The sequence below is a fragment of the Lepidochelys olivacea genome (assembly GCF_965140295.1).
Source record: "Lepidochelys olivacea isolate rLepOli2 genome assembly, chromosome: 15".
In the NCBI taxonomy this organism is placed as follows: domain Eukaryota; kingdom Metazoa; phylum Chordata; order Testudines; family Cheloniidae; genus Lepidochelys; species Lepidochelys olivacea.
Window position 1 is genome coordinate 12,728,381 of NC_140425.1, and position 25,672 is coordinate 12,754,052.

Sequence of the window (25,672 nt, forward strand, 5' to 3'; positions counted from 1 at the left end):
GTTTCAGAAATTCAAGCTGAAATTATTAGCACTAGATGAAGCAAAAGAGTAATACGACGATACCTGCACAAGAGACCACCCTGATGAGGGAACTGTCTGTCTCAACAGGCCACCCTAAAGTATCCCCATCCCTCATTTTGCCCCACCACTAAGAGAAAATCCACCTCTGTTAAGCTACCAATTTCTGTTGGTCCCTTAAGATGTATTTTGCTGTATACAGATTGAGAGGCAGAAGTGTGCGCTGGGCAAACATTGGGTCTTTGAGCTGACCTGCATGCTATAAGGGGGTTTCAGTGTTGTGATGAGTTCTTAAGATTCCATTAGGATGCAGATTAAAATGCTCCAGTGCCATCTTCAAGGGCAGTTTCCTACAGTAACCATCCAAAGAGAATAATAATAAATGCACAGGGCCAGGACTGCTGTGGTCACTTGCTGAAAGGACACTACCTCTCCAAGTAGCAAAGTAGGGAAGGCTGCTTATGGGACACAGAGGTTTTCCCTGCTTATGCACTTGTTCAAATCCGGACGAGGACAGCAGTAACTAATAAGCTAGGGGAGACCCTGCTACACATGCCACCATCTGAAGTGAGGTAGCTTAATGTCCCCCTACCACAGACCACCAGCTCTACATAAACGGGGACACCTTTGCAGTGAATCATAGGTCTGTTTGCTGATGCTCACAAGTATCATGCCAGCTCTGGCCTATTAGAATTGCCCCACCTGCCAAAGCTTCCCAAGCAATCAATCAGCTATTCTCTTTGTACTATCATCAAGGCTCCTACACAGCGGAGTTCTCACCCACAGTCAAGGAGCTTGCATGGAACTTTTATTCACGTAGCAATTTTCCATATAGGAAGAGACAATTATGCTCCCTTTGGAGGGGAACTGGGGCCAGGTTTCTCATTATCCATGTCATCTTCTGAGCCACCTTGAAACTTGGACAGCATGGGAGTGTCAAAAACAGAAGGTGTGGACTTCATGTCAGAAGGGCCTGCCTTTTGGGGAGAAGGCTTGGGACTGTTCCCAGGAGGCCTAGAACAAGAAAACATTTCCAGTGAGGATAGCCAGGGAGAAGTAATGTGATGGGTAGCTAACCTCTTTCACCTATCCTTACTTGTTCAGTACCAGCAGCTGAGCACTGGTGAAAGGAGTCACAGCTCCCCTCAGGCATTACTGATAAATTAGGCTAAGCCACATTCCTCTAATGGTTTACATGAGGTACATATAAATATATAGGAACAGCATGGTATGGAATGAATTCCCAGTGGTCAGAACCTACCTGCACAGTGTATGATGGTATACAAATGCTCTACAGCCTCTTCACTACCACTACACTTCCTCTTCTCCCGCTCCCAACCAAGGATCTGATCATTGCAGAGTCAATCCTCGAAACTGCATTGCTTCATTTGTTAGCACTCTTATGCAATGGACTTTAACCTTTTCCTCCCTATGGAGGTTCTTGACCAGTACAAGGCTGAGACGATGGGATTCCTTCTTTCTGCTGAACCTGATCCAGCACTGCTGAAGAGGAAGCTTCGCCATCATTGACTTCAGTGAGAACAGGATCAGAGCCCTTCATGTGTAATCAAATTCCCCTTTCCTCCCCACAAAAGGAGATCCCACAGTGAGCCAAAAGGCCCTTCCCCAAGGGCCATATTCTCATCCCTTTCTCGCATGAAGCAGCGCCTTCTGCCATTTCTTCAATGGGACTGTTTGTGCAGTACAGTTCTACTCAGAAAGAACAAGGAGATCAGAATCTGGCCCTGAGATAGTGGGTAACTAATGAGACCTACCTTGAGAAACAGGTGTACCTCAGCTTATTGATGTGGTTACCAGCCTGGAGCGAGGCATGAAAGCCACCAGGGTTCAGCACTATAGGATGCAGATCGATCATGCTGTTGGAAGACAAGGCATTCAGGAAGAGAGCTAACACTCACTGCAGCTAAACTGAGCAGTGCCCTGTTGTTCACCCTGGTTCTCTGGGGACAAGTGGAACCTGTGGGGGGAGATGTAGTAGTCCTATAGGAACAGACAAGAGGGAAGAGATCCCTGTGTCACACTGACCAGGCTGCAGGAGGAGCAGCATTACAGGGGCTGAAGGGCATCAAATGAGTTTTCAGCCCACACCTGACAAGTGCCTGCTTCCCTCCAACTCCATCACAGGTTCACTTTCTCCCTCACCCCATCACCTATAAGGAAGTGGGGATGTGCTTCCTCTCTTCCTTGCTTTCTCACCCTCTCCTAGCCCTGGTCTACACTAGGACTTTAGGTCGAATTTAGCAACGTTAAATCGATTTAAACCTGCACCCGTCCACACAGTGAAGCCCTTTATTTCGACTTAAAGGACTCTTAAAATCGATTTCCTTACTCCACCCCTGACAAGTGGATTAGCGCTTAAATCGACGTTCCCAGCTCGAATTTGGGGTACTGTGGACACAATTCGATGGTATTGGCCTCCGGGAGCTATCCCAGAGTGCTCCATTCTGACCGCTCTGGACAGCACTCTCAACTCAGATGCACTGGCCAGGTAGACAGGAAAAGAACCGCAAACTTTTGAATCTCATTTCCTGTTTGGCCAGCATGGCAAGCTGCAGGTGACCATGCAGAGCTCATCAGCACAGGTGACCATGATGGAGTCCCAGAATCGCAAAAGAGCTCCAGCATGGACCGAACGGGAGGTACGGGATCTGATCGCTGTTTGGGGAGAGGAATCCGTGCTATCAGAACTCCGTTCCAGTTTTCGAAATGCCAAAACCTTTGTGAAAATCTCCCAGGGCATGAAGGACAGAGGCCATAACAGGGACCCGAAGCAGTGCCGCGTGAAACTGAAGGAGCTGAGGCAAGCCTACCAGAAAACCAGAGAGGCAAACAGCCGCTCTGGGTCAGAGCCCCAAACATGCCGCTTCTATGATGAGCTGCATGCCATTTTAGGGGGTTCAGCCACCACTACCCCAGCCGTGTTGTTTGACTCCTTCAATGGAGATGGAGGCAATACGGAAGCAGGTTTTGGGGACGAAGAAGATGATGATGAGGAGGAGGTTGTAGCTAGCTCACAGCAAGCAAGCGGAGAAACCGGTTTTCCCGACAGCCAGGAACTGTTTCTCACCCTAGACCTGGAGCCAGTACCCCCCGAACCCACCCAAGGCTGCCTCCTGGACCCAGCAGGCGGAGAAGGGACCTCTGGTGAGTGTACCTTTTAAAATGCTATACATGGTTTAAAAGCAAGCATGTGAAAGGATTACTTTGCCCTGGCATTTGCGGTTCTCCTAGATGTAGTCCTAAAGCCTTTGCAAAAGGTTTCTGGGGAGGGCAGCCTTATTTCGTCCTTCATGGTAGGACACTTTACCACTCCAGGCCAGTAACACGTACTCGGGAATCACTGTAGAACAAAGCATTGCAGTGTATGTTTGCTGGCATTCAACCAAAATCCATTCTTTATCTCTCTGTGTTATCCTCAGGAGAGTGAGATATAATTCATGGTCACCTGGTTGAAATAGGGTGCTTTTCTTCAGGGACACTCAGAGGAGCCCATTCCTGCTGTGCTGTTTGCCTGTGGCTGAACAGAAATGTTCGCAGCTGTTAGCCACAGGGAGGGGGGAAGGTTGAGGGGGTAGTCACGCGGTGGGAGGAGGCAAAATGCGACCTTGTAATGAAAGCACATGTGCTATGTATGTAATGTTAACAGCAAGGTTTACTCTGAAAGAGTGTAGCGACTGTTTTATAAAATGTGTCTTTTTAAATACCGCTGTCCCTTTTTTTTTCTCCACCAGCTGCATGTGTTTCAATGATCACAGGATCTTCTCCTTCCCAGAGGCTAGTGAAGCTTAGAAAGAAAAAAAAACGCACTCGCGATGAAATGTTCTCCGAGCTCATGCTGTCCTCCCACACTGACAGAGCACAGACGAATGCGTGGAGGCAAATAATGTCAGAGTGCAGGAAAGCACAAAATGACCGGGAGGAGAGGTGGAGGGCTGAAGAGAGTAAGTGGCGGGCTGAAGAGAGTAAGTGGCGGGCTGAAGACAGGGCTGAAGCTCAAATGTGGCGGCAGCGTGATGAGAGGAGGCAGGATTCAATGCTGAGGCTGCTGCAGGACCAAACCAGTATGCTCCAGTGTATGGTTGAGCTGCAGCAAAGGCAGCTGGAGCACAGACTGCCACTGCTGCCCCTCTGTAACCAACCACCCTCCTCCCCAAGTTCCATAGCCTCCACACCCAGACGCCCAAGAACGCGGTGGGGGGGCCTCCGGCCAACCAGCCACTCCACCACAGAGGATTGCCCAAAAAAAAGAAGGCTGTCATTCAATAAATTTTAAAGTTGTAAACTTTTAAAGTGCTGTGCTTAAAGTGCTGTGTGGCATTTTCCTTCCCTCCTCCACCACCCCTCCTGGGATACCTTGGTAGTCATCTCCCTATTTGTGTGATGAATGAATAACGAATGCATGACTGTGAAGCAGCAATGACTTTATTGCCTCTGCAAGCGGTGATTAAAGGGAGGAGGGGAGGGTGGTTAGCTTACAGGGAAGTAGAGTGAACCAAGGGGCGGGGGGTTTCATCAAGGAGATATTGTGGAGCACACAGCAAGCAGTAATAACAGTGGGAATATTGGTTTCGCTGAGGTCTAAGGAGTCAGTAAACTGCGCCAGCGCGCCTTTAAACGTCCAAATGCACATTCTACCACCATTCTGCACTTGCTCAGCCTGTAGTTGAACAGCTCCTGACTACTGTCCAGGCTGCCTGTGTACGGCTTCATGAGCCATGGCATTAAGGGGTAGGCTGGGTCCCCAAGGATACATATAGGCATTTCAACATCCCCAACAGTTATTTTCTGGTCTGGGAATAAAGTCCCTTCCTGCAGCTTTTGAAACAGACCAGAGTTCCTGAAGATGCGAGCGTCATGCACCTTTCCTGGCCATCCCACGTTGATGTTGGTGAAACGTCCCTTGTGATCCACCTGAGCTTGCAGCAGTATCGAAAAGTACCCCTTGCGGTTTATGTACTCGGCGGCTTGGTGCTCCGGTGCCAAGATAGGGATATGGGTTCCGTCTATAGCCCCACCACAGTTAGGGAATCCCATTGCAGCAAAGCCATCCACTATGACCTGCACATTTCCCAGGGTCACTACCCTTGATATCAGCAGATCTTTGATTGCGTGAGCTACTTGCATCACAGCAGCCCCCACAGTAGATTTGCCCACTCCAAATTGATTCCCAACTGACCGGTAGCTGTCTGGCGTTGCAAGCTTCCACAGGGCTATCGCCACTCACTTCTCAACTGTGAGGGCTGCTCTCATCCTGGTATTCATGTGCTTCAGGGCAGGGGAAAGCAAGTCACAAAGTTCCATGAAAGTGCCCTTACGCATGCGAAAGTTTCGCAGCCACTGGGAATCGTCCCAGACCTGCAACACTATGCGGTCCCACCAGTCTGTGCTTGTTTCCCGAGCCCAGAATCGGCGTTCCACAGCATGAACCTGCCCCATTAGCACCATGATGCATGCATTGGCAGGGCCCATGCTTTCAGAGAAATCTGTGTCCATGTCCTGATCACTCACGGGACTGCGCTGACGTCGCCTCCTCGCCCGGTATCGCGTTGCCATGTTCTGGTGCTGCATATACTGCTGGATAATGCGTGTGGTGGTTGATGTGCTCCTAATTGCCAAAATGAGCTCAGCGGCCTCCATGCTTGCCTTGGTATGGCGTCCGCACAGAAAAAAGGCGCGGAACGATTGTCTGCCGTTGCTCTGACGGAGGGAGGGGCGACTGACGACACGGCTTACAGGGTTGGCTTCAGGGAGCTAAAATCAACAAAGGGTGTGCCTGTACATCAAGGAGTATTTCAGGCAGGACTGCACGGATGGTTCCAATAAGAAATGGTGCACCAAAGTTATCGTTGTTATTGGAACAAGGAGGTTAGCCTGGCCTCTGATTGATACATGGCTAGATTAACCTCGCTGCGCCTTCTCTGTGACTGACTGCAGTGTGATCTAGACAGGGGAGGAGGAAAATGAGTACAAAACAAATCTGGTCTATTTCTTGTTCTGACCCACTCCATCTATCCTTTACATCTTTGGCTGGCAGCAGACGGTGCAGAAGGACTGCATGCCATCCACATCTCATGGCTGCTTGGCAGAAGATGGTACAGTACGACTGCTAGCCATCTTCATCTCTTGCCTGCCTGGCATAAGATGGTACAATACGACTACTAGCCATCTTCATCTCTTGCCTGCCTGGCAGAAGATGGTACAGTACGACTGCTAGCAGTCCGTATCGCCTGCCCGCTCACCATAAGACGGTTCAATAGGACTGCAGGACTAAAGAGAATGACCTGGTCAAGTCACTCCAAATTTAGTCCCTGCGCCCATGTCTGCCCAGGCGCTCCCAGCCGACATGGCCAGGAGCACCTCGGACACGACGAGGACGACTACCAATCGTATTGCACCGTCTGCTGCCAGAAGGCAATGGGTTGCTGCTACTGTGCAGCAAAGCCGTACCGCGTCTGCCAGCACCCAGGAGACATAGGGTGACGGTTACCTGAGCTGGCTCCATGCTTGCCGTGGTGTGGTGTCTGCACAGGTAACTCATGAAAAAAGGCGCGAAACGATTGTCTGCCCTTGCTTTCATGGAGGGAGGGAGGGAATGGGGGCCTGACGACACGTACCCAGAACCACCCGCGACAATGTTTTAGCCCCATCAGAGTGCTCCATTGTGAGTGCTCTGGACAGCACTCTCAGATGCCCGATTGTTTGCCATTGCTCTGACGCTGGGAGGGGCGCTTACAGGGTTGGCTTCAGGGAGCTAAAATCAACAAAGGGGGTGGCTTTACATCAAGGAGTATTTCAGGCAGGACTTCACGGAGGGTTCCAATAAGAAATGGTGCACCTAAGTTATCGTTGTTATTGGAACAAGGAGGTTAGCCTGGCCTCTGATTGATACATGGCTAGATTTACCTCGCTGCACCTTCTCTGTAAGTGACTGCAGTGTGATCTAGAAGAATGAGTCCCCTAGACAGGGGAGGGGGGGAAGCAAATCTGGTCTATTTCTTGTTTTGATCCACTCCATCTATCTTTTACATCTTTGGCTGGCAGCAGACGGTGCAGAAGGACTGCATGCCATCCACATCTCATGGCTGCTCGGCAGAAGATGGTACAGTACGACTGCTAGCAGTCCGTATCGCCTGCCCGCTCACCATAAGACGGTTCAATAGGACTGACTGCAGGACTAAAGAGAATGACCTGCTCAAGTCACTCCAAATTTAGTCCCTGCGCCCATGTCTGCCCAGGCACTCCTGATCGACCTCACAGAGGCGACCAGGAGCATCTCAGACATGACGATGACGGCTACCAGTCGTACTGTACCGTCTCCTGCCACAAGGCAAGGGGTTGCTGCTACTGTGTAGCAATGCCGTACCGCGTCTGCCAGCATCCAGGAGACATAGGGTGACGGTTACCTGAGCGGGCTCCATGCTTGCCGTGGTATGGCGTCTGCACAGGTAACTCAGGAAAAAAGGCGCGAAATGATTGTCTGCCCTTGCTTTCACGGGGGGAGGGAGGGTGGGAACGGGGGCCTGACGATATGTACCCAGAACCACCCGCGACAATGTTTTAGCCCCATCAGGCATTGGGATATCAACCCAGAATTCCAATGGGCAGCGGAGACTGCGGGAACTGTGGGATAGCTACCCACAGTGCAACGCTCCGGAAGTCGACGCTTGCCTCGGTACTGTGGAAGCACTCCGCCGAGTTAATGCACTTAATGCACTTAGAGCATTTTCTGTGGGGACACACACACTCGAATATATAAAACCGATTTCAAAAAAACCGACTTCTATAAATTCGACCTAATTTCGTAGTGTAGACATACCCCTAGCCAGTACTGACCCTCCCCAGTGCCTCAAACCTCTTTTGGTTCATTGTCGACACCCCAGCCCAGTGGTGCTTCAGGTCAGTGTTCGAAGCTGTTGCTCTGTCCATCTATTGGAAATAAAAGTACTCGTTAGACAACGGCACAAGCATTGTTTCTTCACAAGCAAGTTAGCTAACCCACCAGTCAGTGCTCCTGCTGGGAAAGGCTAAAGCTGGGATGGAGATGCTGGGAGCCTGCACACAATGAGCATTCCTATCCCACTCTCTACAGGGCCTCTACTGGGGAGGCTAGACTTGGAGTAACTGTGAGCTCCCCCACAGCCAGTGCTCCTGCCCATTTCCTACAGAATCTCTGCTGGGAGAGCCTGGGGCTGGAGTTGCTACTGTGAGAGGACTTCCTCCTATTGGGAAAGCCTTGCTTCCTGCTCCTCTATTAATGCCCACAGTCAGAGTTAACTCCACACTAGAGAGGGCTGCAGCCTGGGACAGGTGCCATGTGTACTGTGCTACACTGAGGGTAGCAGAGAGACCCCAGGCAGCCTGGAGGACTTGCATGGCTTGAGGATATGTCAGGACTGGGGTCTCTAGGAACATATTAGTGGAAGATCCAAATACAAACCTGGTTGCTCATCAGTTCGGGAAAAGGTCCGAAGATCCTGGGCATGGTGAACTTGGGAGGAGCGGTGGAGCCAGAAGTCCTGGCCCAGGAGGGACAGAATCCTCCCTCCAGAGCTTGCTTCTTCCCAGTCACTTGCCTCGGGTATCGCACTTTCACAGCCTTTGCAGCTATGAGAAAAGAAAACAAAAGCACACCCCCAAAGCACTTCAAACCAGCAACTTTAAGGTCTTAGGGTGTGTTTCACTGCCCAGAGAGGCAGGCAGGGTGCAATGTAGTTCTTCAGTTCTTGTGATACCATGTATTTAAAAATCAAGCCCAGAAGGGAACTGAATGGCTCAGGGTTTGGTAATAGGCAACGGAGCCTAGATCAGCTGTCCTAATGCCGCTCAGGTCAGTTGTGACAGAAAGTTATCAGCCCTTGGTGGCTGCTTGTGGCCTACAGGAAATAAATATGGAGGGGCTCAGTCAAGTTCCTAGGGGGTGAGTGTCCACATCAGCACAACTGGCCACCTGTTGGCCATCTCAGCAGAGAGGTCATGGAGACTGAACTCTCCAACCTTGGGCAGTTGTCCTTCCAGGTTGGAGAGGAGAAATGCTGGTGGACAGTGAATGTAGGGACAGAGGACTTTGCCCTCCAGCCTTGTCAATCTAGCACCTTTCACCAGTAATAAATTCAGAGAGGACATTTTCCTTAAAGCACCTGATTGCTCCCTGCTTAAGACACTCTCCTTCTGAGAGGGAGCAAAATCCTGGTGTGCTGAACATACCCAGTGAATGCCCATAGTTAAAACAGATTTGATTTGTTGGGTTTCAGTCTAATGCAGTGACATTCCTCTTAGTCATTAAAATCCAAAAGGGACCCATTGATCTTGTTTATCCACCCATCCTGCCTGCAGCTCAGCTGTGGCTGGGTCCTTTTATTTTTTTTTTTTTGGCAAAAATCCCAAACTCTGTGCATACACACACACACGCACACACGCACCCATTTTCCGTAACCTATGTATCTTGAGTTTGTCTGAATATAGGAAATAATAACTGGTATAGAGAAGCGTTGTTGTAGCTGTGTTGGTCCGAGGATATTAGAAGAAGAAGAGACCAGTGTAAACTCAAAAGTGTCTCTGTCTCACCACAAGATAAGTGATCCAATAAAAGATATTACCTCACACACCTTGCCTCTCCTGGGACCAACATGGCTGCAACAACACATAAAAAAGTGACAGGTTTCAGAGTAGCAGCCGTGTTAGTCTGTATCCGCAAAAAGAAAAGGAGTACTTGTGGCACCTTAGAGACTAACCAATTTATTTGAGCATAAGCTTTCGTGAGCATCCAATTAAGTGAGCTGTAGCTCTTGAAAGCTTATGCTCAAATAAATTTATTAGTCTCTAAGGTGCCACAAGTCCTCCTTTTCTTTTTACATAAAAAAGTGAAACACAGCCACAATATATTAGTGCATCGTTATAGCTTATTATAGTCTAGAGGGCATGATTTTCAAAAAGCTAGAGGCAAATATACATATTTACTATTTGTGCATGTGATGGCTAGTAAGACACATAGCTAGCTCTTGGCATGTGCAGATACCTAAAGTGCAAGTGAAACCTATGCATTTTTGCTTATAGCTTTGAAAATTAGACCCAATGCATTTTAAAATAATGTCACGCTTTATATGAGTAGGAATGGCAGCTGCAGAGGCACCAGCTAGGGGAATATTTATAAGGGCCAACAGTTGTCATGCTTCAAGGCATTATCTGAATTCTCCCCTGCAATGGGTCAGTATCAAACGTTAGGTACATTATGACCAATAGGGTTTTACACCTCTTATGGTTAGAGGGAGAATACCAGACTAGATGGGCTATTCGTCCATTCTTGTCTGCTGGCATTTATCCCACAAGCTTGAGCATCCCTCTGTGGTGGCAAGCACAGGGTGCTGTGTACAGGCTTCAGACTTGCTTCACTGCATCTCTCTCAAGCATTGCAATCCAAACAACTCAGCCAGCTTTCCCTGCTTACACAACTGAACCATCTCCCTGTGGTGGGTGCTTGAGCCAGTTTTATCTCAGAATGGACTAGACCATAATTCTTAATCTCTCCTTTACAGCAGACCCACAACAGAAAGGCTGCAGGCAGTTCTGATGTGCCCATCACTTTGGCATTAAGGCTATGTTACATAACTAGCATTCACAGTGAATTCTGTCTGAACTTGGAGCCAAACTCTCCAGCCTCCCTTTCTTATAGCCAGTGACGACTGCCAAGCAGGAGAGCATTTCCGGACCTTTCTATCACTCCATTATGATGGGGAGCCAGTGAGAAAAATCCTGCAAAGTGCCATACACAAGGGAAGATTCAGACCCACCCTGGTCTCTAGGGTGACCAGATGTCCTGATTTTATAGGGACAGTCCTGATTTTTGGGTCTTTTTCTTATATAGGCTCCTATTACCCCCCACCCCCGTCCTGATTTTTCACATTTGCTGTCTGGTCACCCTACTGGTCTCTGAGGGAGGCAATGGCTTTCCACTGATAATGTTCTCTATGTTCCTCTGGCTCAATGGCTCTCTCTGCCATAAGGGTAAAAGCTTGCCTGTGCAGGAGACAGTCTTGGACCAGCTCCTGAGAAAGTTCTCAGAGTAGCAGCCGTGTTAGTCTGGTGCCACAAGTACTCCTTTTCTTTTTGAGAAAGTTCTATGACATTAACTCCCTCAGGAACTAAGATCCGTCACAAGTCACACCACCAGTTATTAAAAAAAAACTGTCAAAACAAGACACCAATGCACACACTTCTCCCTGTGGAGAGAGGATCAGAGACCAAACAACATATGGCAGATGTTAATCATGTTGCTTAATGCACTATTGGAGGGCACTCAGATACTATGCTGATGAGCAAAGTACAAGAATGTATATAGTACAGTTTAGTGACCCTCCCCACCAGCCAGTCAGGATGGAGAAGCTGCCTCCAATGTTCTTTGGGTCTCACCCTAACCCCCCATCCCTCAAAATGCTCATATTGACAAGGGACAGTAAGAGGACATTCAAATGGCTGCTAATGGTCTGCAGCAGCTTTCAGAGTCTGCTCTCCCACAACAAAGGGGAGTAACTGTCTCCCTAAACAGGAGCCAATTAACATCTTCCATGTAGTTCAAGCCAGTTCATTTGGATGCAGCTCAGAAGGGATGGCACCATATGTGGTGCACTGTGCAAAAGGGGATCTGGGTTAAACAGTAAATCGCTGCCCCAGTGCATACCTAGTCTAGTACAAACTGCTGGCAGGAGGGAAGTGCTCCAATGTGAGGCTGGTGAGAGAAATTGGACAGTGACATATGCTGAAATCAAATTGTGACCCTCACTTGTTTATCACTTGGACATGAAAGAGCCTGCTGGGTTTAATGATTCACTCCAGTGTCTATGCACAGAGCTGATACAATGGCTGCAATCAGGCTTCTCCTCTCGCTCCTTGTTGGCCTATGTGCTTATTATTTCTACAGCCAGGAAACCCTATCTGCAGGTAAGCAAAGCAGGACGGGACCCCAGGGAATTCACACCCCAGGCACAGAAGAGGGCTAGCGCTGACTCCCTGTTACAGTCAGATCTTTTGCTGATTGCGAAAAACTGAGCTGAAATCAGGATGGAGGTTAGTCCCCTTTTGTGGCACTCTCACAGCTCAGTGTAAAGGGAAAAGATGGCCCCCCATTTGGTGACTACTGTCAGCATCCAAAGCAATTGAAAATACTTTCTAAAACTAAGCTAGATCTATGACAATGATCTATTTAAGAGGTATACAGAAAGCTGGAGCTGAAAAACAAGAGGTGAACAGAGAGAAGGGCCAGTGTAAAAGGGGGTAATGAAGCAGGGAACATGTGGCTCAGTCTCCACTGTAAGGGGAACCACTCCAATGAGTTTAGAAAATGCAGAATGTTGACAGGAAATGAGCCCCAATGATGCCCTAAGAAAAGCCAGATACTTTCCTACAGACGTGGTATCACAATGGAAGCTTGTGGCTGCAAGATTTCCTCCAGGTGGTGACAAAGGAGGAATGCTGGTTCTGAGTAGCAAAGACAGACCAGGATAACCTTGTTTCAGAGGCTGGGGAACCCGAATATCAGGAAAGGGAGAAAATACCTCTTTCTAAAAGAAGCCATTGAGAGAACCAACTTTCTGGTGCTCACCATGAGCTCCCTCTGGGGATTGGGAACTATCACAGGAGCCATGCGTTTGGGGAACATGCTTTCTGTAATAGCGGGCAAGGCCACATTTGCAGAGAGCTGCATTAGCCTGTGGAATAGTCTTCCAAGGGAAATGGTGGAAGCCCCATTGCTTGGGACATTTAAAGCAAGCCTGGACAAACTCTAGTAAATGTACCATATCCTGTAGTGGCAGGGAGAGGGATGGGGTGACCTAACAGGTCCTTTCCCTCCCTAACTTGTCCAATTACACATAAGCCCATATCACAAGTGGTCTCTCCTCCAACAGGTCAGGCTGATCAAAGGTGTAACGACTCCCCAGTTGTACAAACAATTTGGTGCCAGTACTCAGCACTTTACAAACGAATACTCTCAGTACTCCTAGAGTATCACTACCTCCATTTTACAGATGAAAAGATAGACCTTCTTCGATGGCACATATTGTTGGGATTTAGAGAATCAGTGTTGCAGTCCTGGGGCTCCCTGATGCCCAGTATCTTAGGGAAGCAGTTGGTCAAATTCCTGCTAACAGCCTTTTAAACCTCCAGAAATGGTGCGAGGGAAGCGTGTGCTGGTCACTGGTTCGAGCACTGGGATTGGGGAACAAATAGCCTATGAGTTTGCACGAATGGGAGCGCACCTGCTCCTCACTGCCAGGAGGGAGAAGCAGCTCAAGGAGGTAAGACCCCCAACCCAAGGAGGGTGGAGAAATGGAACATTTGGGCTTCTATTATACCCCACTCTCCAATCCCACACAGCAGGGTGCAGAGGTGGCCAAACGCCAGGACACATTGGCCACCCACCCACATTACAACCCCCTTCTCTCAACAGAAATTGTATTCACACCCGAGGCCAGGATGTGGCCTTGAGCACGCTACTGCAAATCATCACTTCTTTGCTCCCCTGCCCAATGTGATTCTTCAGCTGCATTCAGTCCCTTCTATTTCATGCTAGACCGAGCTCCTGCCCCATCCATTAACCTGGGGCGAACTGAAGCAGGCAGCTGCACGCTCTACTCTGTGCTATGAAACAGCTGCCACGCGGAAGGCTGCACAGCCTGCTGCAGTGTCAGGTTCTTCGCTGATGGCTGCTCTTTTCTCTGCAGGTGGCACAGAAGTGTCTGGAACTGGGGGCGAGTTCCGCCAGGCACGTGGTGTCCGACATGAACAACTTGACTTCAGCCCAGAATGTCATTGAAGAAACCAGAAACAAACTGGGTAAAACTTGCATTGCTTCCCTCCTTTTTCGTGTCCTCCTGGGACAGGGAAGGACACAGACCTCTTCTGGGTCAACTACTCCAATCACCCACGCTGCCTTTCCCTGAAACAGGATGCTCCATTTTTCTGCTACCCGGAAAAAGCCTAATCATCCTAGGGATTGGCCCAGCCACGCAGATTCCCAAACACTGATTCCCTGTAGGGTTAGTGCAGCTCTCTTTTGAATAACTAATTACTTCAACTGGCAGCAGAGATGCAGAGAATTCCAGAATGACCGGCTTAGGTGCTCTTCCAAACAACGGGGACTTCCCCAGGCCCCAGCTGGGAAATCCCTGCACTAAACGTCAGTGGTAGCAGGGCAGCTTCACTGGGAAGTTGAACAGCCATTAGTATTATTCCATCACAGATGTTGGGGCCCTCCATGGAAAAGGGTCCTGGCTTTAATCAACAGTGACTGCTTCATCCCAAGCGGCCTGTGCGCGGTGTCAGATGGAACAAGCACCATTTCTCACAATGGAGCACTCGAGTGTGCACAGAGTAGCTGCAGACAAGTCAGACATTCAGTGGGTGCTAGGTCAGATTTATCAGGGAGGGGGGGAAGGCTGCAGTGAGAGTGGGGGAGGTCTCCAGGAGTCTGCACAGAGGAGAGAAAAGCAGAACCTGAGATGGCTCCACTGGCTTATAAGCAGGATGGAGCTGTGAGTGGTTTCTCCGCTAGGGCCCTGACTCCAAAGCCATCAGCCGTCACGAGCATCAGCAGGAGGGTATATGGGAATAGTTGATGTGCATCCCAACTCTGGGGAACAAAGAATGGGAATTAGCTTGGGATCAAGGCCGACAATACCAGAGTCCAGTAGTATTCCCTTTTAATCTGTGGGAGTTTAGATATTGACTTCAGTGGCTGTAAGTCTAGCTCCACCTAAGAAATATTTGGGTTGAAATGTGAGTGCATCCCACTGCAGATCCCCTGATTCTGGTAGACTCTGATTCAGAACGGCTGCTATCTTGGAGCGGGGAGGGCAGATAGTGTACCGCATCCATCTGATCCAAGAACAGATGCACATACTTCATCTGAATCTGTGTTTCCCCTTCTCTTTCAGGGGGTCTTGACTACCTGGTTTTGAACCACGTTGGGGGAAGTGGCCGGTTTGGCCCATTCCAAGGAGACATGGCAGCAGTGACCAGCTCTATGACTGTCAATTTCTTGAGCTACGTCCAGCTGACAGTTTCTGCAATGACCATGCTGCAAGAGTCTCAGGGCAGCATCATTGTCATATCGTCCCTGAGTGGTAAGGAAGGCTGCTCCTTTCAGTTACCAGTGAACGCATCCAAACTGCCCTACTCAGTCAAACCAATCTCACAGCTAACAATACTGGTGGAATCATTGTTTCATCTCACCTCCTCCACAGGAAAAGCCATTAGTTACAACAACAGCCAATCTCTTCCTGCCTGTTACAAAGGCTTCTAGTTCCAGAGAAGTTTTGTTAACTCTTTGGTGGCAGAGGATGGGTAATTACAACTCTCCTCCAAATCTGTCTTTCAAAATGCTCAGTACAAACTGTTCACTGGGATCACTCACCCATCACTGAAATGCAGCTACGCTGGGGATTTAGTCTGAGTAGGAACTCAAAGCAGAGTAAAGAGGGCCACCTACCAAACCATCTACAGGTGCCCCTGGAGGTCTCCTCCCAAGTACTGACATGCCCTGACACTGTTTAGCTTGTGAGATTTGATGGGATCCCAGCAAGAGCTGGTGGGGCTGCCCCATCTAATAGAAGACGTGTCTGGTTTCTGAGGTTGGCAGTTATGCAACAGAAAAATGATCTGAACAGTATTTAGACTTGGATCTACATGAGACTCCAGTTTGTCCTCTGACAGCTCCACTTGCCTAAAACCTTTCCCCTCAGCGAATCGTTTCCTTGGGGGAACTTCTCAGCTATTCCTATTGCTTTGATTCTCTTCAGGTCGCATTGGAGGTCCATTCACCCTTTCGTACAATGCAGCCAAGTTTGCTCTGGAAGGATTCTACAGCTCGCTACGCAGGGAGCTGCACCTTCGGGAGATCAGTCTCTCAGTCACAGTTGCTGTGCTGGGATATATTGACACAGGTAAAACAAAAATGCTACTCTCTACTGGGCAGACCCAATCATTAGGCTGCAATACACAGTGCAGAAGGGAAAAAATATCATCCAGATGTTGAGAGATAATCTCAGGGGAATAAGGGGAGGTCAGGAGATTTATTACATGATAATGATCTTAAGAACTATAGAAAAGGTTTGGGTGTTGGCTGCTGTAGTTCAGAGAGTTTATGCTCCCCAGTGCACCCAGATGCAGTCTGTTTAATCTGGAAGAAGAGAGGAAAGGAGATACCCTGTGTGATAATTGTTCTCTTGTTCTCATATTGTTCTCATCCCAGACAATGCTTTGAAAATCATCGGTGATAAAATCACCATGCAGGCAAGTCCCAAAGAAGAGTGTGCGCGGGAAGTGGTGCGGGCTGGTGTGCTGCGACATCGAGAGGTCATATATCCTTACTGGACCCTAAAGCCTCTGCTGCTGCTGAAGGAATGGATGCCAGGCCTGATGGAAAGGCTGCTGGACAAATTCCTTGTCCTGGAAAATATCCTCTAAGCCTCAGGGCAGTTCAATTTCACATGGAAGCACAATAAAAGGAAAACCCTGCTCAAGCAGAGGGGGCAACTGAGATGCTGGACTCATGTTTGTGTTGGACATAATCTTTCCAAAGTGCATAGAGAGAGAGATAGGTTAAAAGATAGGAAACAAAGGGTAGGAATAAATGGTCAGTTTTCAGAATGGAGAGAGTAAATAGTGGTGTCCCACAGGGGTCTGTACTGGGCCCAGTCCTATTTAACATATTCATAAATAAGCTGGAAAAAAGGGTAAACAGTGAGGTAGCAACATTTGCAGATGATACAAAACTACTTAAGATAGTCAAGTCCCAGGCAGACTGCGAAGAGCTACAAAAGGATCTCTTAGAACTGGGTGACTGGACAACAAAATGGCAGATGAAATTCAATGTTGATAAATGCAAAGTAATGCACATTGGAAAACATAATACCAACTATACATATAAAATTATGGGGTCTAAATTAGCTGTTACCACTCAAGAAAGAGATCTTGGGGTCTTGTGGATAGTTCTCTGAAAACATCCACTCAATGTGCAGCGGCAGTCAAAAAAGCGAACAGAATGTTGGGAATCATTAAGGAAGGGATAGATAATAAGACAGAAAATATCATATGGCTTCTATATAAATTCATGGTACACCCACATCTTGAATACTGCCTGCAGATGTGGTTGCCTCATCTCAAAAAAGATATATTGGAATTGGAAAAGGTTCAGAAAAGGACAACAAAAATGATTATGGGTATGGAACGGCTGCTGTAAGAGAGAGATTTATAAGACTGGGACGTTTCAGCTTGAAAAAGAGACGACTAAGGGGAGATATGATAGAGGTCTATAAAATCATGACTGGTGTGGCGAAAGTAAATAAGGAAGTGTTATTGACTCCTTCTCATAACACAAGAACTAGGGGCCACCAAATGAAATTAATAGACAGCAAGTTAAAACAAACAAAAGGAAGTATTTCTTCACAACACACAGTCAACTTGTGGAACTCCTTGCCAGAGGTTGTTGTGACGGCCAAGATATAACAGGTTTCAAAAAAGAACTAGATAAATTCATGGAGGTTAGGTCCATCAGTGGCTATTAAACAGGATGGGCAGGGATGGTGTCCCTAACCTCTGTTTGCCAGAAGCTGGGAATGGGCGACAGGAGATGGATCACTTGATGATTACCTGTTCTGTTCATGCCCTCTGGTGCACCTGGCATTGGGCACTGTCAGAAAACAGAATACTGGGCTAGATGGACCTTTGGTCTGACCCAGAATGGCCGTTCTTATGTTGAGCAAAGATTTCCCCAATGAGCCCCAAAATACACACCTTAGATCTAGGCAGGGCCATGAGATGCAACTCCATCCTTCACTCATCTCTAGCATCTGGACACCTTGACACGTGTAGCTTACAGTCTCCTCTAGTTGGACTGTTACCCCCAGCCTGGCCTGAGGTGCACATGCAGCTACCACAGACTACCTAATAATGCATGGAATTAGACCCTAGAGTGGGGATACAGAGAGAGCACTTCCCTGTCAAGGGCTGTCCTTTCCCTGCTCTTCTAAGTAGTTCAAAACTATACAGTTGTATAGGCTTCTGGGCAGACCTCAGAGCTGCTGTCCGCCAACTAGATCAGAATGATGAGGGACAGCCCCCAATCTCTCTGTTTCAAGCTGTAGGATGTCAATACACACTAGGGAACTTTTAATGTGCATCAGGAGGATCCACAGAGTTAGTGTGAGGCATGCTGAAGTGCTGTAGATTGATACACACACGCACACACACACGCACCCCCCGCACCCCCTCTCCCACTCTATACCAGCTGCTAATATAACTACCAGGCCAAGGACTGAGAAGGAAACATCAGAGCTATATCATAGACTGGGGTGAAAATGGCCATCAGAATCCAAACAGCTAATTAACAAACAATTACATCTAATATTTCTATAACACCTTTCATCCCAGACATCCCAAAGTGGTTCACAAACTTTTATACATAAACCACCACTAAAACATAGCCAGCTCAGGGGTGGGAGAGTGGCACACAACGGGTGCACAATGAAAGGGAAATTTTGGCACAGGACAATGAGGCAAACTGGGGAGGCTGTGTTGTCCAGGTACTAGACTTGGAGACAGAAGACCTCGGTACAATTCACAGCCATGCCACCAACTCACTGTGTGACCTTCACAAAGTCACTTCACCTCCCTGAGGCTATTTCTTCATAGGTAACAGAGATAATACTGCTTATCTCCCTTTGTAAAGCATTCAGATCTATGGATAAAAATCAGTAGAGAGATGCTAGCTAAATGAAACTGCCTCAGAAGCATGAAGGGTGGATTTAAGCCTGCTGTTTCAGAGAGCTTAGCTATTTCAAGCTTGTGCTTAGACTTCTGAGTTATCCCTTCCCAATGGGGAAAGGCACTGTTACAACATCGCTGCATTTTCTCTTCTGCATCACAAGCCACAGGATGGAGAGAGGGGAGTCTGAGAGGAAGAGCCAAGAAGGGAAATTTCCAAGAGTTGTGCCACATGTCTAAATGGATACTGAAGCACAGGGATTACCCCGAGCATAGCTGTTCACTTTCTGCATGTCTCGTTTCAGCTGCACCACCTTCTCTTGCATCTCCGCAATCCCCACATAGTTACAGTAATTCATCTCTCCCTGAAGTGTCCAGAAAAACTTGGCCTAGAAAACAACATGGAGGGTGGGGGGAATGGAGGGTAAGGCACTGCTATTCGCCTCTGCAGTGGGTACTGCTGTCTAATAGCCAAGGTGGACTGTTGGTTCACAAGACTACCTAACCATCTCTCCAGTATCCCACATACCAGCTGTTATGGCTTTGATGTTCTGTTTGTCCCCCCCACAGCTTCCATCCCTGCCCCAAGTACAGGAACAGAGCAACTGAAAACCAGGCTCTGTGTGCAATGGGAGCGTTAGTGATCTGAAATCACAAAGATAGCCTGAAGCTATCTTTTTACGCCCCCATTCTGATGCTGAGTAGGGCTGTGCCTGCTCGCAGTGTAAGTTGCAGCAGCCTCTGGGCTGCTCTAACATTCTGCTTCCCATAGCTCCCTGTGAACTCTGTTAAGCAGAGAACAGCTGTAGTGCTGTGAAATCTGGCCATCCCCTCAATGGACCCTTATGCTATGGACTAGGAGAAGGACTGGGGTACAGCTTTTACACTGGTCAGGCAGCTCCCTGCACAAGGGGAAGTCTCAGGGGGACATTTACACTGACTTTAAGGACCCTTTACACTGCCAGAGCGGTGACATACACAGAATGGTCAGGTGCCTTCAGGCTGCCATTAGATTCATGTGGGTTGGAGTCAGGGGAAAGTTAATGTCACAGAGCAGATAGAGAGCTGGCAAGAGTATCCAAGTCAACCTAAGGAGCCCTTACTACAGGGAAAAGGAGGAAGTACAACAATAGCTTCAGTAGCACTTCCTCTGTCGATTCCAGTCTCTATTCCCTGCACACTCCCCCAGCAAACAAACATAAAAAACTCCTAAAAAAGAGAGTAATTTTTCCATTGGGTGAGGGGAATTTGCTCCCATAATTCCCTTTAGTGGAAATCGCATGACTGGATTCATATTGACCAGGCTGAACATATATCACCATAACCTGTGATTTCAGTAACATTTAACTCCCCTTAAAGCTTGGACCACTTTGCAAATAGCGATCTGAGAATCAGAGTCAACACGCAGGTGGAGACTAGAGTGGTGGTCTCAAGCTAGCACTTCATTCCCTAGTCCCAGAAGAGATTGATCCAGGTCATGTAATGAGGCTACATCCAGGCTTTTCCATGCTGGAGGCAGGGGGGAACCCTGAGAGGGATGCGGGTTTCAGGAAAGCTCATGCACAATTTGGAAAACAGACTTTTCCCTCCTCTTGTGGCACAGATACTAGCAGCCTAAGCAGAAACAGGGAAAGAGTGGTGGTGCAAAACTACAAGGTGATCTGTCTCATTACTAGAGTGGTCAAGAGTTCCTGGCTCCGAGAGACACATTCTCTCGCTGTTATTCCTGATAAAATCTCCCCCAATAATCTCAGATATTTGGTGGGGGGAGCTGTTAGTCAGGAAGGCACTGCAGGTACCTTTAAAAATGATGCCAGGCCAGATGCTTCTTTCTCCATCTGCTTCCGCTTTCGCATGACCCTCTCACAGATCCCTGGGCTCTGCTCCATGTTTGTATACAGTTCTTGCAGGCACTGCTCAGTGTAGGATAAAGACTGTACTTCAAAGTCCTCAGGGGAAATCAGCTTGCAGAATGACATACTGAGGGGGTATTCATTGTCAAACTCATCCAAGGTCTCCATCCTACACTTCGCTAGAGAAAGACAGGCAGTAAAGCGATCCTGAATGGGAAAGCGAGCCAGCAGAGTTACTTACTTCTGACTGAAAAGTAGAGGCCACCCTCCTTTCCCATCCTGAGGCCCTGACACTGACTCACAAGAGGGTAGATTGCTGCTCTAGTAGGAGCTCATAGCTATCCTAGTGCCAACCTCTCCTGGCGAGGGTCTGTGTAGGGAATAAGAGTTGCTGAAATTGCTGGAAGCTTCAGGACAGAACATCCTCCCACAGGAAAATAAGGAGATAAGTGATCCTCTTGGGCAGGGCTTCTCTTAGGCTCCTCTGCACACAAACATTTTCCTCCAAGGGCAGCTGGGACCATGACCTGCATCCTGTTTGAGGGAAGTGACTTCCAGCTGGGGAGAGGAGCTGGCTCAATGCCGCTGAAGAGCCAAATCCCCTCTCCTAAGAGAGAGAGGCGGCAGCAGAGCAGGCCCCCTCAGACTCTCCTACCCAGAGTGTGACCACAGTACCACAACCTCCACTTCTGTCCCCACCTCCCTGTGCAGCCAGTGCCCCCGTGGGACATGGGGGTGTCACAAAGTGACAGGCCATGTGCAACAGGACCATGACCCACAAGCACTGGTGGGGCTGGCCTGGACCATGATGACTCCCACTCACTCCCCCCTATTCCCTGACAGGTAAGGAGGGGCCATCCAGCAACTTGGAAAATATGGAGGGGAACAGCCAGGCCCCATTACACCTCAAGCAAAGGCCTGGCCCCACCAGTCTACTCAACACTGGGGAAGGCGTAGCAGGTGAAACTGCCCGCCCCTTATTCCACTGAAGGGAAGAAGCAATGGATCAGTTTCTGCAGCCCCAAACCCCCTATGGGGGTGGGGGGAGGGAGAGGGAATGGCAGTGGGCGTGGCTCAGTCTTCGATGGGGTCAGTGGGCGGGGCTCCCTGTCCCCTGTGGGGGTGGACAGTGAGAGAACGGTCTAGGTCTCCTATGGGGGCGGGGAAGTGGGCGTGGCTCCTTGTCCCCTACCCCGGGAGTGGGCGGGGCTCACGAACTCCCTGTCTTCTGTGTAGCGGCTGTTATTGCGGGGACGGCGGCTCCCGGAACACGTGTCCCTAGCGGCCCAATCGGGGAGGTGGGCGCGTGGGCCGCACACGTGACAAAGCGCTGGTGTGACAGTTGGGAGGGCGGGGTTACTACGTCACTCCGGGGAAGCCAGCGTGCGTCGCCTCGCCCTCTGCCCCGAACGGGCCGGTAGGTGGGGCCAGCGGGCGGGTCCCATCCCCCCGCCCACCCTGGCGCGCTGCCGTGGGCGGGCCCGCGGGGCGGTTGGTGGCGGTTGCCAGGCGCAGGAAGGAAGAAGGGGGAGGCGCGGCGCGGTGCTAGGCTTTATTGCGCGGGGTCGGGGCCGGGGCCGGGGCCGGGGCCAGTCGGGCGGGCGGTCAGCCGCACAGGGCGGAGTCCAGGTCCTTGTACTCCGGGTTGTAGGGCGCCTCCGAGAAGCAGATGGCCGCTTTGCGGTCGCACTCGCAGATGAACATTTCGCACTCGTCATTCTTGGCTGCGGGGGGAAAGGAGGCGGCGTCAGCGAGGGCAAAGCGGCCAGCGAGCGTCCGGCCACGGGCCTGGCCCGCCCCAGGGGCCGCTCACTAGGCCGGCTCTTCCCCGTGCGGCGAGCCCAGCGCGGGGTGGCCCGCGCGGGCCTTGGACCCGGGGGGGGGAACGACACCAGGGCACGTCTGGCACCCTTGGGCTGTGGGGGCAGAGCCTCTGTGGGCCGCTCGGAGCGCTCCGGCCGGGCCCTAGGCGTTGGGCACGTTACCTGTGAGGGCGAGGACGGAGCGCCCCCGGAAGAAGAGCCTTGGACCCCCCCAAAGCTTGGCTCTTACCCTAGCACAAGCTGGGCCAGTAAAAGCCGTGGCCTCACCCCCCTGGGGTCTACAGGCCTGGCTGAGACCGGCCCTGCACAGGCCCCCAGACCCCTCCCAGCCACCCACGCCAAGCCAACAGCCAGCATTAGGTCAACACCGTGCAGCCCTTGCAAGACTACACGGTGATGTGCCCCAGGCAGAGAACAGGAGGGACCGGCTGCACCAAGGGCCTTGCAATGGCAGGGAAAGGATTTAGTAAGATGGTCCTACCAAGTACATGGCCCATGCTGCGGCGGAAGGTGAAAACTCAGAAGGCCTCTAGTAATGGGACAGCTTTTTTTATTCCAAGCAATGGCAGCACTTTGGGGAGGCCAAAACCTCTGCTGTTTTGAATCAGATATTTTATTCTTTTTACGCACTGCTCTAGTCCTGACCCTGTGAGGTGTCAATTGTGCCTGTCCCCTTTTAGGTGGCACCAGCCTCAGAGGGTATCCCTATGGTTATCATGGAAATGTTACATATTTTCAGTTTTCAAATGTTTAAGCAATAGCTGTATTAAGAGAGGCAGTTTCAGACTACTTTAAATCTTCCTAGGTGGCAGGGAGGAGAGGCAGCCAAGGTGATTCTCTCTGCTGGCTAGTGAAACTGATAAACTTAAATAGTTATACTCCTTCCCTTCACTCTCATACCTTCTCCTTTTAATTTGAAATGCTCTCAAGGTGCTTTCCAGAATACTTCAAACACACCACTATTGAAATGCAGCCACCCCAGGGATAAAGAGCTACAGTCAAATAGCCCTCAACAGTGGGAGGAGAGGAAACTATGGGCAAGATTCTTGGGCAAACCCCCTCTCATAAGAGTTGACATGAAACTTAATAGCTAGCAAGAAGAGATGGGAGCTCTGTGCACCAGACACTGTGTAAAACCAAGTTTAGCAGGACAAAAGGCTTTGTCCTTTGATGTGTGTCCTGGATATGAACCTGTGATCCCAAGGAGTTAAGGCCTTTCAAACCAGAGCTATGGGCTATGCTGTGTAGAATGTGATTGCTACAGAGTCTCTACAGGGAGGTATACCCACTCCTGGCAAACACCATCTCTACTGAAGTGGGTAATGGTATGGAGGGGAGCTTGCTTAGGAAGCACCTTCCTGCTGAAGGAGATGCAGCTTAGATCAAACCACCATAAAAAAGAAACCAGTGGCTAAAGTGAAATAAGAGAAGGCAGACATACTACTACAGGTAATGGTGGTGCCTGAGCAGCTGTAGGTATACATCTCTGTGTAAGGGTTGTCCAGAAGTCCGTTACACGCTGAAAGCTGCTTGGACATAGAATAGCAGTTATCATGCACCTGACAGCACCTGTGAAACAATGGGGAATACATTCAGAACCATATACTCAGGCTTGAGCTCAGCTGGCTTGTTTTAAGTTAACTAGGGTGGATTGTCTAGACCAGTGTTTCCCAAACTTGGGATGCCACTTGTTTAGGGAAAGCCCCTGGCAGGCCGGGCTGGTTTGTTTAGGCCGGTGCCGCTTCCCACAGCCTCCATTGGCCTGCAGCAGTGAACCGCAGCCAGTGAGAGCCGCGATCGGCTGAACCTGCGGACGCGGCAGGTAAACAAACTGGCCTGGCCCACCAGGGGCTTTCCGTGAAAAAGCAGCGTCACAAGTTTGGGAAACACTGGTCTAGACAATACTCTGAACAAAAGGGCACAATGATCAGACAGCAAATGTAGGGCATCTCTGAAGGGAAAGTAACCTGCCAGATAAGGGGCCAAATTCTCAGTCTTATTGTTGCACATGCACTTACATCAGTAGCATTGCAGTGGCATCACTTGGGTCCAAAGCCCTGTGATGTATGCTTAAATCTGGTCACCCTGATTTGTTTCTCTCTTGGCTGCTACTTAGCACCACTACAAGAGTTGCTACTACACATTCAATTCAGCTCTTCAGTATAGCAACCACCAGCAGAAGAGTGAAACAAGGGGAGCTGCTTGGATGATGCGTAACCCCTGAGAATGGACACAGTGAAATACAATACAACCCCATTTCTTGGCACAGGATGTCATATTAGCCAGGAATGTTCTCCAAACACAGGCAGGGGCACCTGGGAAAGGGCTGACAGCAAGAACTGCAGATACAGCTGCAAGGAGAGGGAAGGGTTTTGAGAAGGCAAAGTCTCACCAACCTGTCAAGGGTGTCCACTGGTGTTCCGCTGCCTCCGAAGCCACAGTAGCAGCCATAGTTATTGTAATCATGTAGTGGGTTGCTGTTCGGGATGGCACATTTGATTAGTGCGTGGAACTGCCACAGAGCCCGGGAGATGGTAGCGGCATTGGCCGCACCCACTGAGAAGAAACACAAACACTCAGGTGGGAGTTATACCTGACAGTAGCAGACAACACATATTCATGTCTCAGACGTGCCCAATCTGGTTCCCTTGTAGCTACAACCAAACTGATGTTAATCAGATCCGAAAGACTGGGATATGGGGGAGGGTGGGAAAATAGCTTTCTTCTTTGGGTTTTTGAAGTTAAAGCGCTAATGCTCCTGTCTATCAAAAATGGGGTGTCACAGAGGCAGCTTCTGAAGGTGGATGAGCTCATTGTCAAACTGTCACTTTCCATAAATTACCTGTGTCTGCTGCCATATGTGTGGCAAGTTGAGTTCATACCCACCAAGACCTCCAGTCCGTGACACATGTGCAAGATAGACAGACTTAGGGCGTGAGAGTGAGTAAATGATGTAGTCATACCTGAAAACAGCAGAATGAGCAGGATGAATTTCATTCCTTCAGCAGGGTATGAAAAATATAGTCTTTGTGGTCTGCATCAGTCTCTTTATAATTACAGCCTTACCTTGACACAAGTGTGATAACAGGGCAGTGTTTACATTGTCGAATGCAGACTTCTGTCAAGGGATGTGGGATCACAGAGTATAGCAAAGTTGGCTGAAGGTCAGCAGTTACCTTTCCAGGAGCCAACAGGCCAGCT

At 49.4% G+C, this 25,672-nt stretch overlaps 3 protein-coding genes across 3 annotated transcripts; 1 reads left to right on the forward strand and 2 right to left on the reverse strand.

Annotated features, from left to right (window-relative positions):
- Nucleotides 1–57: 57 nt before the first annotated feature.
- On the reverse strand, nucleotides 58–21,010 carry LOC311531522 (uncharacterized protein). The gene is made up of 6 exons (XM_084648959.1): nucleotides 20,595–21,010; nucleotides 19,061–19,184; nucleotides 8,477–8,643; nucleotides 7,892–7,965; nucleotides 1,794–1,895; nucleotides 58–1,032 (listed from the first exon to the last, which is right to left on the reverse strand). Exons 1-6 carry the CDS (start codon nucleotides 20,814–20,816, stop codon nucleotides 864–866), a joined length of 858 nt encoding a protein of 285 aa, XP_084505085.1. The 5' UTR covers nucleotides 20,817–21,010; the 3' UTR covers nucleotides 58–863.
- On the forward strand, nucleotides 11,756–16,570 carry LOC311531485 (hydroxysteroid 11-beta-dehydrogenase 1-like protein B). The gene is made up of 6 exons (XM_084648876.1): nucleotides 11,756–11,973; nucleotides 13,198–13,328; nucleotides 13,755–13,866; nucleotides 14,967–15,155; nucleotides 15,831–15,974; nucleotides 16,283–16,570. Exons 1-6 carry the CDS (start codon nucleotides 11,874–11,876, stop codon nucleotides 16,495–16,497), a joined length of 891 nt encoding a protein of 296 aa, XP_084505002.1. The 5' UTR covers nucleotides 11,756–11,873; the 3' UTR covers nucleotides 16,498–16,570.
- Nucleotides 21,011–22,253: 1,243 nt separating the features above from the next.
- On the reverse strand, nucleotides 22,254–25,468 carry PLA2G1B (phospholipase A2 group IB; the record flags this gene model as incomplete). The annotated part of the gene is made up of 4 exons (XM_084648783.1): nucleotides 22,254–22,372; nucleotides 23,913–24,040; nucleotides 24,868–25,027; nucleotides 25,435–25,468. The coding sequence occupies 4 exons, from the start codon at nucleotides 25,466–25,468 to the stop codon at nucleotides 22,254–22,256; spliced, it is 441 nt and encodes a 146-aa protein (XP_084504909.1).
- Nucleotides 25,469–25,672: the final 204 nt, after the last annotated feature.